This window comes from Saccostrea echinata, unplaced genomic scaffold (assembly GCF_033153115.1).
Source record: "Saccostrea echinata isolate AGI-Se365-2 ecotype Australia unplaced genomic scaffold, CSIRO_AGI_Sech_v1 ptg000009l, whole genome shotgun sequence".
NCBI classification, from domain to species: domain Eukaryota; kingdom Metazoa; phylum Mollusca; class Bivalvia; order Ostreida; family Ostreidae; genus Saccostrea; species Saccostrea echinata.
In genome coordinates this window covers 1,086,490-1,103,329 of record NW_026889758.1, presented here as the reverse complement: position 1 = coordinate 1,103,329, position 16,840 = coordinate 1,086,490, and the positions used below count along the sequence as shown (strand labels likewise).

General features: G+C 34.3%; 1 protein-coding gene and 1 pseudogene across 1 annotated transcript; one reads left to right on the top strand and one right to left on the bottom strand.

Annotated features, from left to right (window-relative positions):
- The first annotated feature begins 611 nt into the window (after nucleotides 1–611).
- On the top strand, nucleotides 612–3,297 carry LOC133183142 (putative nuclease HARBI1; annotated as a pseudogene).
- Nucleotides 3,298–3,678: 381 nt separating this feature from the next.
- Nucleotides 3,679–9,808, bottom strand: LOC133183812 (uncharacterized). The gene is made up of 5 exons (XM_061318714.1): nucleotides 9,555–9,808; nucleotides 8,496–8,560; nucleotides 8,145–8,291; nucleotides 4,034–4,165; nucleotides 3,679–3,941 (listed from the first exon to the last, which is right to left on the bottom strand). Exons 1-5 carry the CDS (start codon nucleotides 9,806–9,808, stop codon nucleotides 3,679–3,681), a joined length of 861 nt encoding a protein of 286 aa, XP_061174698.1.
- Nucleotides 9,809–16,840: the final 7,032 nt, after the last annotated feature.

The following is a 16,840-nucleotide window of genomic DNA, read 5'->3' as shown; positions in this document are numbered from 1 at the left end:
CCATGAGGTTGTGTTCCCCAACCCAAGTGAAGTAAACTACACGAACACGGCTTTAAATACCCTAGCTATAGGCCCAAATATAAAAGCCAATAAACATCAAAGATCCTATAGCTAAGTTAACCAATCAGAACGCAGCTACCAAAAGTACTATGGAAAGACTCCCAACATGGATGACACTTCCTGTTTAAAAAGTAAAACATGTGGAATGTCAACACATGTCCTAACTTATAAAAGACAAATAATAAAGGGGTTTTACGTAAGTAACAACTGAAAACATAAGGTAAATAGAATTATCAGACTGAAATACCAACAAATACTTGCAAAATGTAATTTACGAAACAAGGGCTATGAAATAGAAATCTAAACCACTACAAATGTAACGTCAGTTGAAGTGTATGAAACATTAAATAATTAATTATGCTGTGCATCTACCTTTCCTGCATATATTTTTTCGATAAAAATACGAATTAAAATCATCTGCATTGTCATCGAGTACGTCTTGTCTTTATTACGACAACTGGCCCCGCCGTCACCAACATCCCTTAACTCAATACTCAGCCTCAACTCTGAGGTTTTCCCTCAAATTCATAACCTCACCCTCAAGTCACCGTCACCACGCAAAAATTGAGTTTTCCTCAACAGAATTTTGAGTAAATACTCAAATATTTAAATATAACTCTATAGCAACCTTAAAAGCTTACTCAAGGAAATTAAAATGGCGGACAGGCGTAGAAGACGACGAAAATATAGAAGATTTTTGCTGAGGAGAGAAAGACCCGAACGTAGGGTAGTAAAAGATCGTCTAAATCCTATGGAAGTGTACACAGACGACGAACTTTACGAACGATTTCGATTTCGGCGGCCTACAATCGTCTATTTGATGACTCTGATTGAACACAAACTAATAAACACCACAAAAAATCAAGCCTTACCTCCACTGTTGCAGCTGTTGGTCTGTTTGCGTTTTCTGGCTACGGGTGCTTTTCATAAATTGATCGGAGTAAATGTTACAGTGTAAATGTTTCTGAGTGCACAGTCGGTAGATGTTGCCGTTCTGTGACCCAGGCCATCAACAACATTCGGAAAGACTTCATCATGTTTCCGAGGGACCAAACAGCCAGACAAACAAAACAGGAATTTTTGAAGATCGCAGGTAACTAGTCACTCAGCGTCTGCTCTTTCTTACTTTCATTTTCAGAATATGTACAAGAGGAATAACTCTTGGACTATCCTATGCTTGGGCAATCGTACATTGAGAAGTCGACTTAAACGTTGAAATAGAACGTTTTTTAATCTGTTTTATCGTAATGAAATCTAATGTTTTATTGCAAAAAGCATTGTGAGCATGTAGAAAAAAAATAAAACGAAACAAAATCATTCAAAAGAAATGCAATATCAGTAACGTCTGTAAGCGAATGTATTTATTTATTATTATTTGTGAGAAATTCCTAATATTGTCATCCATGTAGTGACAAACGGATTTAACACCAAATATTTCAAAGTATTCAACTGTTCAAAGCTCAATAGTGGATTTAAATTGTTGATTATTTTGGGCATATAAAGGCATATACAGGTACTGTTTTGTTATCTGTTACCCTTAACCCCACCCCCCCCCCCCTTTAAAAAAAATAAGGCGAAGAAGAACGATTTGAGAAGGGCAGGGTTGGATCCTCCTTTTTATAACAATTTCAAAAAAAAATGCTAGACATTAATATTTTTATAAATCATTCTTCATAAACTTAACGAAATTATTATTAATCAATTAATATTGCCATCAATATCAGAAAATTTTAATCGATTTCTGTGACCGACACACAATTAGTTACATGTAAGCAGATGTAACAAGTACGCTGCTTTTATTTCATCATAACTTATTTTATTCTATAAAAAGACTCAAAATTCTATTTATTAATGCACTACATGTAGTAGATTGGGGTGTTGTATTCTAAAAATCAAATGATATTTTTAACTTTCAAACTTCCTATACATGTACATGTAAAAGCACACCTTATGCTAAAACTGTAATTAAATAAAGTCTGTGTGCTTTCAAAATTCATATTGATCATGCTAAATAATTGGTAAATACATCGATGATATTTACTTTTTTTTTTAAATCTGAAGTATCCAAATAAGCATGGTCAGAAATTTTCAATCTAGGGTTCCCAAATGTCTTGGGGTGTGTAGATGGGACGTTTGTGAAGATACAAGGCCCTTCAGAAAACGAACCAGACTTTGTGAATCGGAAGGGATTTCATTCTTTGAATGTGCAGGTAATCGTATTAAATTTCGATTTCAAATTTGTATCCTTTATCCTCAATACTTTAAGTAACACGTGTAATTTTATTAAATAGATGGTGTGTGATGCAAAATTTCGCATTACCAGCGTTTGTGCCAATTGGCCGGGCAGTGTGCATGACAGTAGGATCTGGAGAGAATCAGCACTATGCAGGCAATTTGAAAGGGGTATATTTACAATCTTTATATAGCTCAGATCGAACGTAGCATCGTTTTTGGAAAGGGGGGGGGGGGGCAGCCAGAGAAAAATAATTCAACTTACCTGAAAAAAAAACTTGAGAAGCAAAAAAAAAAAGGGGGTGGTGGTGGATTTATTTCCCTTATTTGACTTTACTGCAACAAAAGGGGGGGGGGCACCGGTCTTTCAATGAACATTTTCAATAGTAAAAATTATGTTTGGAAAAAAGTAGGAGGGGGGGGGGGGCTGGCCCCCTTGGTGCTACATGTACGTGCTTGTAGCTATCTCAAGACAAAAGTTACATAACTATTCATGTACAATGTGTATATAATCATTCCCTTTTTTAACTTCAGGTGAGCACAAAGGCCTCCTTCTAGGAGACTCAGGGTATCCATGTCGCAGGTTTCTGATGACTCCATATCTCAGCCCAACTACAGAGGCCCAGCAGAGGTTCAATGCATCCCTCTGTAGAACACGGGTGCTAGTCGAGCAGAGTTTCGGCATCCTTAAAAGGCGTTTTTCCTGTCTTCAGGGAACACTTAGGTAATGAATTTTGTTTAAACTGCGTCAAGAATTTTAACTTCTTATATCATGCTTCACTTTGTTATATGTACACTTTCAGAACTTGCCCAGACCAAGCAGCGGCCTACATTGTTGCGTGCGTGGTTTTGCACAATATCGGGATAGAGCGTGGGGATATTGCGATGGACAGACAGGACGTGATTCACTACAATCCCACGGACCACCACGTTGCGTGTAATGGGACAGAGGGCAGTCACATGCGTGACTATATTGCTCAGACATACTTTGGATAGACAAGGAAACAAGTAAACATCCGTAATATTATCAGATAATAATTTTTATTAATGTGCTCTTTAAAAATGACATGCAAAAATATCATACCCATTGACACTAATTGGTAATGAAAATTTATTTCATTTCAGAATTAAAGGATACCAGCAAACCAGCAGAAGAAAAAGCATAAATAAAAACTAGTTTTCTTCACGTAATCCGTCTCGTTTTATTTATTTTTTTAATTCATTATTTTTTTAATTTATTTTTTTTTATTACTATAACTAAAGTTATATTCAATGTATAACGAAAGAACAGTGAACAATTTGCTGTGATTGAAATATGTATAGGTTCCATAACTAGTGAGAGTAACAGGTTTTGTAAGAAGGGCTACTGATTTTTTTATATTCTTATCATTCTGAATCGGATGATGATGGTGATGGCTGTGAAAGTGTTTTATTATGACCAGGAAATTCCTTGCTTATCTTCAGCAATAAATACTCCTTCTGCATATGTATATACTTAATTTCACTTTTCAACTTCTCTCTCTCTAACTTAAACTTTTTCGCCGTGGACTTTAACACCTGGTTTTCCAACTCCAGATTACATCTCTCTGCTTCCTCTATAATATCACGCCTGCTATTCTTCTTGTTCTTTCGTCCATTTGAACTTTTCACTAAAAATAAAAAATACTATAATTATACATGTATAACAATATCTAACTATATTTGAGCAATCACAAGGAAACAAAATACTGGGAAAACATACATATGTTGTGTGAGCGGCTGCCGTCTCCACAAGGCTCTACAAGGCTACACGTAGCTGAAGGTCCAGTGAGGACTTCCATTATCGTATCAGCATGATCAGGCACGGGTAGCGAGGTACTGGAAGGTGCGGGCTCTGTAAGATTGGTGGAATTACGATATACATGTATTTCTGTCTGAATTGAGCAACGGTTTTAAAGATAGGCAACCTTCTAAAAATTGTGACAAGCAAATTAAAAAAGTAAACTGTCTAAACTCAAATTAAAATCCTATTTCGCTGGGGGGGGGGGGGTCTAACTTTTTCGTACATTTTTATCAAATGTTGACATTTTCCAGCTTCGACCTGACAGCAACAAAGAAGGGGCATCTATAGCATCTATATGAAAATTTACATATTAAAACTGTAAAACAAAACAGACAATACTCAGAAAAAATGGGGCGGGACTGTGTTTCAAGGGCCTGGAGTAATAACTTCAACTGACCAGCTGTTGAAGAAAGAGAAAAAAAACAGAGCCTAGCTCTTGCAACAGTCTATCAAAAGCGTGCTTACTTACGGTTCGTATACATGTACAGTACCCGCATCGTTATTCTTTACAGGATACACGATACGATAGGATACACGCACGATACGATAGGATAAACGCACGATACGATAGGATACACGCACGATAGGACAGGATACACGCACGATAGGATAAACGCAAAACACGATAAACGCAAAACACGATAAACGCAAAATACGATAAACGCAAAACACGATAGACCTGATAAACGATCTTCACGATAGGATAAACGCAAAACCTGATAGGGTTGTTTCAAAATGCGAAACGTTTTTTGGCAAGACGAAAAGTTTTCTTTTTGATATACTATAGTATGATAATTTTAATTACTTACAAAGCCGCAAATCGAAATGATAAAACATTTTTAATTTATCATGATAAAACATTTGAAGTAATTATGCTTTGTAAAAGATATGGTGTTTTTGTCAATAAATTTGATCGTCATCAAATTCAAACTGTAATTATTTTAAGAATAATTTCTCTATGATGGAAATTAGGCGATTTTTCTGTGTAATTATACAAATGCCGAAAATTCCCCCGAATCATTAAATTTGAATTTTGAGTCCGTAGACAAGTGCAATAAATTCACGAAACGCTATAAATATATTCATTATTTTAACAAATAAAACCTTATGAAATTCATAACAAACATTGATTATTTTTACGGAAAAACATGTAAAAAGAAAAAAAAAATGAAATATTTGGATTCACTATCTTTTGCTAGAAGTCTGCAAAGTATCCAAAATCGCCTTTAATAGTTTGTATTTAATAATTCATATTTGAAAAAATAAAAAATAAAAAAAAAGACTAGTCATAATTGGGGGGGGGGTGAAAAATTATTGTTATAATTATTTTAAGATTGATGCTTTGTCCTCCAAGTTTTCACGAATTTGATTTATATTTTATATTAATTAATTTTTTTTTTCTAAATTGCTGAATTTGCTAGTTGCATTGAGGCAGACCGTGCTCTGGACTGTGAATAATCAGTCTCTCCTATATATAAATATATATGTCACACATATCCCGTGCACATAGAAATTATTTACATATTCCAAGTACATTCCAAGTACATACATTGTATATGTATATATGAGGAAGGAGACCTGCGAAAAAAAATCGAATTTAATAAAATTAATAAACGTCACTAGATCTGTCATCATCTATTATCCGAAAAAATATCGCATTTCCATTCTTTTGTATTTATTTTGGTATTTTTCATGTTATAGGCCTGTAAGATTAAGCTAGAAGGGAGCATGCAGTCGTATAAATAAAAAAAATGTAACAATGTACCAACATGTGTAGTATACAGTAGTAATATAATGCTTATATGATATTGCCCATCGACAATAATAATGTCTTTAGCCATTTTTGTTTGCTTTTCAAAACATTTCTTTTTAGACCCCCCCCCCCCCTCCAGCCGGCCGTCCCCAAAGAAATGATACTGCTTTCTTAGCGTGCTTGTGTTATAAGCATTTACAATTACATGTACAGAATTTGTATCTACTATAGATACGTGTAAACTAAGCTTACAATGTATATGAATATATTTATTGGGTACTTAAACTTTGTATTAAATAACATTGAATGGTTACATGTACGTACCCTTGTTTACAACATATTAGAACACACAAAAAATAAATAATAAATTAATTTCCACAATTTGACAAGTGGTTTTTCGGATTGAATAATTGTCAATTATTGCTATTAGACTTTGTAATAATTGTTACAAAACCTATCTTATATAGGACGACATCGGCAAAATTAGACAAAACTTTGTAAATTATGAAAGTCTTAACCCCATTTGAGGCACAGTCAGCGGGGAAGGGGGGGTCATAACCCCCCTCCCAAAAAAAATCCGATTCAAAAAGCCCCCCACCCTGAAAAAAAAATAAATAAAAATAAAATTAAAATATATATTGACTTCTTCAATATAGTCACGTATTATATGCAATCGATAAACACGAATAAAATTAAATATAAGGTATTTACCAGTCTTGTGTATCACCGCAGAACCGGGCGATTTTTTTTTTCCATGTATCTTTGAGACGCCTTTACATGTAACAACGACAGACAACACAGAAAACCCTAAGATCCAGAAGTACCGCAAGCTCATTTTTTTATTTGATCACACCAATCATGTTTATGACTGTAAACCTATAAAAATTACATAAAGATATACAAATGAACTAAATCAACGGAGTTTGGAGGACAAACTTCGCCTATATTTTATTTGATTCAATTATTCAATTTTTAATCTGTAAGGGAAGTGTACATTTACCAGTTTTCTTAGTATAAAATCTTTAATTGTTAATCAAGTGTTGTTCATAAAAATTATGAACAATATCCAGAAAATAAGTAGATGCATTTCATTGAAACCCAGTATGGTTCAAGGTAAATACTTGACACCAGGTGAGAGCTAGAGTTCAGGTATGTCTACGTTGAATACACACGGGCCGGTCATGTAGGTGAAAGGGGGGGAGGGGTCTTGACTTGACAAGAAGACAGTGTACTGATTAGGCAGGTAGGTGTCAGTTCTCTTGTCACGGGAACGCTTCCACCTGTCACTAAGTTACATGTACGGTATATATTACTTCATCTTCGGCCGAAGTAGGTAAGATGTATAATAAAAATTTGTGTGGTTTTGTTATTTATTTATTTATTTTTTACATCTTCTAAATGCAGTAGTTAAATATGAATGGCAAACATCTATATTATAATACATACTTATCAGAGAAAAATAATAATACAAAGGAACAAAACTTGCGCGCATAGACAAAATTTATGTTCCCGTTATTGATAAAAAGGATAGCCTTAATAAAGATACTGATATTTTTTTATTCATACTTTATTTTTTGCACACATACCTATTATGTTTTATGTTTATATAATTATCAAAACAAAGTTAATAAAGGTCTCGCTTTTGTGACTCTGACTGTGTAAAGGGATTATAATATTTCTATCTTTGACAAAAATATTTCTTACATATCGACAAATTTAAAAAAAAACAACTCAAAATAGAAGATCGATTATTTCATGTACAAAAATAGAATTTGACTTTCGATCTATGCTCTCTGCTTGGTGACGGTACTTGACGTTTATTTATTTATTTATTTATTTATTTCTTTATTTATTTATTTATTTATTTATTTATTTATTTTCTTTAAAAAATATACCAGAGTTAGAGTATTAATTTCTCTTTTTGTTCAATAGTTAGATTAATCCTAAATAAATTAACAAAACGAAAGATGAACTCGAGATATCTCGGGTGTTTCTTTGCAATGTAAAGATAAAAAGTGAGGGTTTCCGAATGCACACGATAAACGCAAAACACGATACACGATAGAACCTGATAAACGATCTTCACGATAAACGCAATACCTGATAAACGGAAAACACGATAGAAAACGCAAAACCTGATAAACGCAAAACACGATACGATAGGATACGATAGGATACACGCACGATACGACAGGATACACGCACGATACGATAGGATAAACGCACGATAGGACACGATAGAATTGTAAAGAATAACGATGCGGGTACTGTACGTACCATCAGAATCAATGCCTCCGTCGAGTCCTACAATGTTAGGGCGACCGTCAAAAGCTTGAAGGAGACACTCCTCTGCGGCTGTAAGGGGTGCTTTAGCTGGACCTCCTCCAGTTTTCGGGCGTTTAAGGGCATCTATTTTGTCTTTAGCTAGACATACACACAAAAGAAAACAATTCGTTTAAAAAAAAAAGACTGTCCACTGAAGAGTAAAATCTCTCTCTCTCTCTCATGGGGTGGGAATACGTACATATTAGTTCAAAGGAATGATGCACATGAATAAATTTATTGCAAAGTTTATGAATTTTGATTTTCATACATGCGTACATGTATATTTCTGAACGAAGCACATACCCCGCTGCTTGATGTTATCGTATTTCTTTGAAATCGTCTCTGCCGTTCTTTCATTTTTAAACTGCCTACATCGAATACAAACAGCAAGGCGTAAAATCAATGTAAAGTATTTTGTCAAATAGGCCTATCTTTTCACAAGTTGAAGAGAAATTATTCACATGCGTACTTTTTAAATATAATATTAAATTCTTAATTTATTAATATTTTTTTTGGGGTAGACTTTACTTTACCGGTCCCCAGATCCGCAAGATCCGCGCGCTCATTGCATTATGACGTAAGATTTACGTCATTCAACTGATAAGGGTTAGTCTTGCACATTTTTTGACTGGTTAGGGTTAGTCTTGCACCCACCTGAGAGATTAGGGTTAGTCCTTGGACAAGTTTTCAACTGATTAGGGTTAGTCTCGCATCCATCCGAGAGATTATGGTTAGTCCTCGCACATGGGTTAGTCTAGCATCCGCCCGGGAGATTTGGGTTAGTCCTCGCTTACCATCCGAGGGATTAGGGTTAGTGTCTTGTTTTTTTTTTTAAAGATAAATTAGATATTCAGTTGCATCTGTATTTTTGCAAGATCTTAATTCAGCTTTAACGACATCTCTTTGGTTTGTTTACATGAAAAAAAGGCTAAGTACGAAAGAAACGGCACTAAGCATGCGCCGCACGCGCTCTGTTGACAATTATTTTTTGTCTCCTTTTCACTGAATAAACAGTATTAATCACTTTTTTCAGAAAACGAGGTTAAAAACTTCGTTTAAAAACGAAGTTTTTAACTAAACTTTTATCTGTAGAATTCGATTTTGGGGTCAAAAAGGCTAAAATCCTCATACTTTTAATTTTTTTCGATCGCTCACGCGATCTCATATATACTGAAGTCGCCTACGGCGACACTATATTTTAGCGCGTTTTTCTGGGGACCGGTAAAGTAAAGTCGTTCCTTTTTTTTTAAAAGAACAAAGAATAATAATCGGATTGAAACAGACAAGGTACGAATTAACGTTACACCAATGGGGAGATAATGCGGAGTCGTCTGGTACGTAGGGTTGAAGGTATGTACTTACCCGTTCAGTATGTCAGCAATACCCCGCCAGGTTTCATCTTTAACCCGCCCATGTTTTCCTCTCACACCCGAACCCTTCATTTTTCCAAAAAGTTGATCTTCATATTTTAACACTTCCTCTATCAAATAAATTTCTTCTTCGGCCGACCAATTAGCTCCCCTTTTTTTCTTCTGTGCAGTTATAACCTCATCAGTACCTTTAACGAATTCTAACGTGTTTTTTGTCAGTAAGGCTGCAATGTCAATTTCTGCCATATTTTCTAAATCAGACGACAAATTTTATTGCGTAAACAATAGCGTTAAAATGCACGAATAGTTTCATGTCTCGCCTCAATTGAGTTGAGTACATTTTTATGCACCTCAACTGAGGAAACCCTCAGAGGGTTTGGTGACGGTGGTTTGAGGAATTTTCCTCACTTGAGTGAACCTCAAGAATTTGAGGCTGAGTATTGAGGTTGAGGTAGAGGAATTTTGGTGACGTTTCCGATCTCCATAGTAACTACAACGCGCGATTTTTCGAACTGACAGACGAGAGAAAATGGGACATGCAAAGGGCGGCTTTGCCACCCACAAACGGAAGTTTTTGTACAAAAACCAGTCAGAAGCCCAGAGGCAGAGGTGGATGCGGTGTCATAGTGCCCATATGTGTTCAAAAACCGGTAAGAAAAGCGGCAAATCATAAATATAGTCCTAGTCCATCAAAGGTTACGAAGGCTAAAAATTACATATCCCTAATCGATCTCAGACCATGTGTAAATGTTACTAGCCATAATAACTCGCTCTTTAGGACAGTTGATAGGGACAGAAAACGAAAACACATTCGAAAATCTCGGGGTTTTTCTACTAGTTAACACAGCTGCTAATTATAAATTTGAAAAAACCGCGTTCTAATTCCGTATTCGAATGTAAAACGCCGAGGTTACTTTCATTTTCTGTCCCTATCATAGGAAAAACACCTACATAACCTTATACGTGGGCGCATGGCATTTAATCAATTTATTAATTATGTCAATAATTAGAAATGATATGCAAATAAATATATTTGCCTTTCATGAGAATATACATATTTAACATTTATTACATGAAATTTCCTATAACAATGGCTAAAACCCCCTTCAGAATTACAAAATTTTCAGTGGGGGTGTATTTGATTCTCTGATGCCAGCAACCCATTCCTGATATATATTGTAGTGGTTTAGATTTTTATTTCATAGCCATCGTTTCGTAAATAATATTTTATAAGTATTTGCTGATATTTCAGTCAGATTATTCTATTTATCATTTGTTTTCAGTTGTTACTTACGTAAAACCCCTTTATTATTTGTCGTTTATAAGTTAGGACATGAGTTGACATTCCACATGTTTTACTTTTTAAATAGGAAGTGTCATCCATGTTGGCAGTCTTTCCGTAGTACTTTTGATAGCTGTGTTCTGATTGGTTAACTTAGCTTTAGGATCTTTGATAGTCATTGGTTTTTATTTTGGACCTTGCTAGGGTATTTAAACCCGTGTTCGAGCAGTTTACTTCACTTGGTTAGGGATAAGCCTCATGGCTCATTATCTCTGATTTTATGCCAACCTCAAGGTACACGGCATTATAGGTTTCATTTAGCACGTGCTGAGCGAGCACTATATGATAGGTTAGATGTAGGTTTTATAGAATAAAGTTATATGATAGGTTAGGATGTAGGTTATTTAAAGTAAATTAAGTTTCCCTTTCCAAGTCCTGCCTGGTCTAGGGATATGTAGATAACAGGTTTATTTTCTAGAACCACTATTTATTATTTATTTTGGGTGTTGTTTATTTTCTGGGTTAGTTATTTTTAGAACCTAGAATTAGCATTGATATTTTCAGTTCAACTCTAGAGTGTTGATAGTAGTCATATTGGGTGATGTAGCTCATTCCTTTTACACTTTTCTAATTCATTCATTTTATAGGATTTTTGACAACTTTCATAAGTATGGAAGCCCAGTAGGGACATAAATCATTTTTTTCATAGTTTTTCCACATTCCTCCCATTTTCTATTACATTTTTCAATTACTTATTTATTTATTGAGATTATTCATTGAGATTATTGTGAATCACCTACCAGATTAAATTACATTTTTGATAAAGCCCTATTAATCCTGTGCAAATTTGAAAGACTTTTCTGTTTGTTAAATTTGATCATTATTTATTATTTGTTATCATTTACAAAGGTTAATTCTCACTTTATTAAATTTATAAAACTTACAACTGTGTTTTCATTTAGTGTTGATCATAGTTCAGATATCCCCTTACCTGGGTTGACAATCATAACTGGAGGCAGTTTACTGCTTTAAGCCAAGTTGGCTATTAACTTTGTTAAGTTATTCATTAAAGAGTTCTACTTCCGGTTACAATATATTTTTTTTAAATCTAATGTTCTTTTAAATCAAACATAATTCTCTTTCTTTTCATTGATTATTTTACCTACATTAGCTTTTCCTCTTTCCATAACTGAGCATTTTCCTCCAAAAACCTGCTGATTTTTTGCATTTTTTATTTATACCGGGTACCTGATACCCTTATTGATTAACATGATCTATCTTAAGAGATTATGAGAGATAATAAGAAAAACAAGCAAAACATATGCTAGATTAATCATTTTATTTCAAAATTTTGAAAGAAAAGTGGAAAAATGCTTCAATTTATAGACATGCATTTTTTCTATTTCACAGGTATAGGTCTGATTGACTGGGGTGTGAAATGTAACAGCCAGTGGTGTACTTCAGCTAGCACTGTCAGTCCCTATATTCATGAGGTGAGATAACCAATGGATATGTGTTCTAAATGTACTAAATTGACCACTTTTCACAAGTGTTTCTATATCTCTATAGGAAAAACACCTACATAACCTTATACATGGGCGCAGACATTTTGGACACCCAAAGTTGTGCGGAGAAGAAAATGCTACACGGCACATGATTTTTTATTAAGAGAAAAGACTTGTTATGTATTTGACAAGTGAAATAAAGGTGATAAAAATCTCATATCAAGACTTAGGCTTCTTTGAGATATGTAGGAGTTACAGGTAAAAATTTGAAGGGAGAGGTGCACTTTGGTTAGAGATTTTCATTTGGTGCTGAACGCACCTAGTTGTAAACAAATGGAATTTGAAAGTAAAAGTGCAACGGTACGGTATATTTTTTCTGGCATGTTTTGTTTTGCAAGATCTCGAACTTTCACGGCAAGAAAGTCATTTGCCCAAAATTGAATATATGAATCAGTGCCAGGGGCTCAACTTTGTATGGAAGTCTATGGAAAAACATTTGGTGGTGTTTGTCCATCAACTGTCCTATAAGAGAAATACCGACATCTTACGACCGAACGTAACTCGCCCTAACTTCCCGTATCTCTGTAGTTTTCCCCGGACCAGTTATTGCACCTAGTTTAAAATTAATAAATCGGAAAAATTAAGTATATGTGTATAATAGAACGGACAGTATTTCAATCACTTTGTAAATGATAATTTCTTCTGTCTAATTTTCAGTAATCACTTACAATGTAATTAAAAGCGGACAAACAGAAGAAAATACGCCAAAATACCTATGACGGGTTAGGAAACACATTTGTCATGCGTCAGTGGTTATACGTATACATGTATATATTAGTGTGCGCTGTGTTCATTTGGGGAAAGTTACGTTTTATAGCATGGATGAAATCTAAACTCATATCCTGTATAAATCCATGCAAAGGCAACAAGTTACTAGGTGATGCGCTTATATAGTGTCTTGTATTTAAAAGTGTACATTATGTGTTTGTAAGAGAGAGAGAGAGAGCACAATGGACAATAATTGTAATGAATTATACAGTGTAACATTGTTTTCTAACGTTTCAGAAATCAACCATTAAAAATCAGTAAACAGTTGGCACTTCTCCGGAAAACGTAATATTCTTAAAGTGCTCGCGCGTAGATGTTTGTGTACTTGGGGAGGGAGAGGGGGTCGAAGCTCAACTAATCGAATCAAATGTCCATTTTCAATACATTTAAGTAAATACATGGAATACTACGATCCATATACTACAATCCTTATGAAAGTGGAATGGGGCAATGCATGTATATGCAATAATTTTTTTCCCATATCGTATCTAGTAAAAGAAAACGTAACTTCATAAAGAAAGAAGGTAGGTTTTTCTTTATGTGAAATATCACTTCAAAGAAATAAAAGAGCATTCATATGATAGACAGTGTCTTCTTGGATGATGTTTTATGTTGCAATATTCACTTAATTTATCTTTCGGCTGCCTTTCATGATATATGTTATATCTGTATAGACATGTGGATGATGAAAGCTGCAAATTATGCATTTGGGTAGGGTCACAGACGTAGCATCGTTTTTTCTAAATGGGGAGGGGGGACAGCCAGAGAAAAAAAATTCAACTTACCTGAAAAAAACTGATAAGCAAAAAAAATTCTTCTTTCGCTACCAATTTTTTCATACTTTACTACATTAGCCTTATTTGACTGTACTGCTTCAAAGGGGGGGGGGGGGGGGGCAACAAGCATTTCAATGAACATTTCGAACAGTGAAAAGTAATGTGTGCACAAGGTGGGGCATACCCCTCTGATGCTACATGTCTGTGGGTGCTGTATATTCATTAAATTTTCTTTGTACTCAAGCTATGTACCATTATGTCATTGTTTGTTAAGCATGCATTATTCGTCAGAATATAAAATTACAAGGTACATTGTATACGTGAAGGGTAACTTTGACCCCGCACTCAGAGTAATTTCGACCGAAGCTCTAATGTACAGAGAAAAAAAAAACTATAGTCGAAATTATAACTTGCGTCATCTCTAAGAAAAAAAATCATAGATTGATTCAAGTATACTGACAAAAAGATACTGTAGTTCTCAAAATATGAATAATTTGAGAACATCAAGTGTATGGTGCTGATTCACTGAGTTGTCAAGGCATGCTTCAAATGTACCTGCAAACACAGGCAAATAAAAAAACTGACGAGTTTTCACTGATGTGTAGAAGTAGTTTCTACCGATTTTTTTCCCCATTTTTTAAAACAGTCATGAATTCTTTCTGGTAAAAGTAATATTGCTGCAGATTTATTTATTATTCATTAGTCGAATTAGAAACATATAATTTTCGTTTTTAAAAGTGGGAGGGGTTGGGGGAGCCAGAGAAAAAAATCAACTTACAAGAAAAATTCTGAAAAGCAAAAACAAAAACAAAAACAAAACAAAACAAAAACAAAAAAAGTGGGCGGGGGGTTAAAGTCGAAAATCCTTCTTTCATGGGGGGGGGGGGTCCAACTTTTTTGGAACAAAATTTTCTTCATACATTATCATATAAATATTGGGTCGGTAGATAGGTAATTTTTTTTTTTCAGAAAATTTCAACATTCTACGGTGGTACTTTTAGGACACGTAATTATTTTTTTTGAATATACAAGGAAAAATTTTTATCTCGTGAAAACGAGATATTATGTCGTGAAAACGACTTATTATCTCGTGAAAACGACGTATTTTTTTCGAATTTAAATTTTGTTACATACATTAAACAACCTGATTTAGTATATTGCTATTCGTTGTCAAATATGGATGAAGAGTGTACAAGAGAGGGTGTCATTAAGGAATGCTTTCATTTTGGTTTCAAAGATCATTAAAAAAATATTTAGAAATTTCAGAGTACAAAAACTCCAGCTCTTACATCAAAAAATGTCGCATAAAGGAGACTAGATCCCAACCAACGTTGATATTCAGCAAATATATGTTATGTAAAACAGTTTGAAAAAAAATGGCAAATATGGTCATAACTCTTTAATTTGATCAACAGGAATGAAACTCAAGCTTGATATGTATCTTAAGCTCAGGTATAGGGGAAATTTTGATTGAAATTGCACAGGGTTATACAATATAATTATAATGTAACTATGGATGTGTAACTTAGTACATGTTCAATGCAACTTTTGTTTAATAATATATAATATTATATTAACATATTTATCGTCATCTATCTCAATCACTGACAAATAGATTTGAAAAGGCAATAATAAGTATTTTAGGATAGCACATTGTCTTGTCAGAAGGATATTAATTAATGTAGCTCACAATACAATATACCAGTAGAAATAGTTTCTCAAATCTAGCTGCAGAAAACTACTTGGTTATGAAAGAAAGCATGATCCATATGTAATAAGTATGTAAGTGAAATTGGGGAAAAATAATCAATTTTGGGAAATAATATGATTTTCTAAAATTTAATTCACACAAGATTATATCTCGTTTTCACGAGATAATTTCTCATTTCCACGAGATAATAAGTCGTTTTCACGACAAAATATCTCGTTTTCACGATAGAATATTTCGTGAAGAGGAGAAAATAAGTCGTTTTCACGAGATATTATTTCGTTTTCACGAGATAATATGTCGTTTTCACGAGATATCATGTCGTTAAAACGAGAAAATAAGTCGTTTTCACGCAATATTATCCCGTTTTCACGAGATATTATGTCGTTAAAACGAGAAAATAAGTCGTTTTCACGAGATATTATGTCGTTTTCACGAGATAATATCTCGTTTTCACGAGATATTATCTCGTTTTCACGAGATAATATGTCGTTTTCACAAGATATTATGTCGTTTTTACGAGATAATTTTTCGTTTTCACGAGATAAATATTTCCTCGGATCTTAAAAAAAAATAATTATGTGTCCTAAATGTACCATCGTAACATTCTTATTGATGGAGAAAGGAAATTCGGGAGAATAAAATTATCGTTTCCTAAGGTTAAACAAGTTTTGAGTCGGGTCATTTTTACCCAGTCGGTGAGGGCAAAGAAAGAATTTTTTGAAGATGGTCTAACCTAATTTGGCTGATACCACGTGTCTGGAAATTACCGAAGCAGCATTCATGTGGACAGGGGTTACTAAGGCTAATTTCTGTTCAGCTGATTTGCATTGCATTTTAATTTGTAAAAAACTGAATATTTTGAATGAAATGTGCATGAGTTTCAGTTGCAAAATCATTCTCATATATATCACGTCAGGAATAGCTATTGATTAATTTTCTACGCAGATATTGTCAGAGGTGATAATTCCTTGTAATGGCTAAGAAAACTATCAAAATAAAATTAAACCCGGCTTCAATATACATGTACATGTATTATAGCGATACCATGAATCCGTCGGAAAAAAGCCCGTTCGTAATTTTTCGGTTGATAAGGCTTCTTCTTAGATACATACGATCCTTAGAGGTAATTTTGCTCCAGTCTTTGCCCCCCCCCCCCGTCCCCCTTTTCAACTCTTG

What these genes read in the sequence shown, in the direction of transcription:
- LOC133183812 (XM_061318714.1), bottom strand. Translation starts at nt 9,808, where the DNA reads ATGGCAGAAATTGACATTGCAGCCTTACTGACAAAAAACACGTTAGAA. An exon ending in ATTGCTGACATACTGAACGG is followed by an intron (nt 8,561 to 9,554) that starts GTAAGTACATAC and finishes TATTCGATGTAG; the next exon opens with GCAGTTTAAAAATGAAAGAA. An exon ending in CAGCCGCTCACACAACATAT is followed by an intron (nt 3,942 to 4,033) that starts GTATGTTTTCCC and finishes TTTTATTTTTAG; the next exon opens with TGAAAAGTTCAAATGGACGA.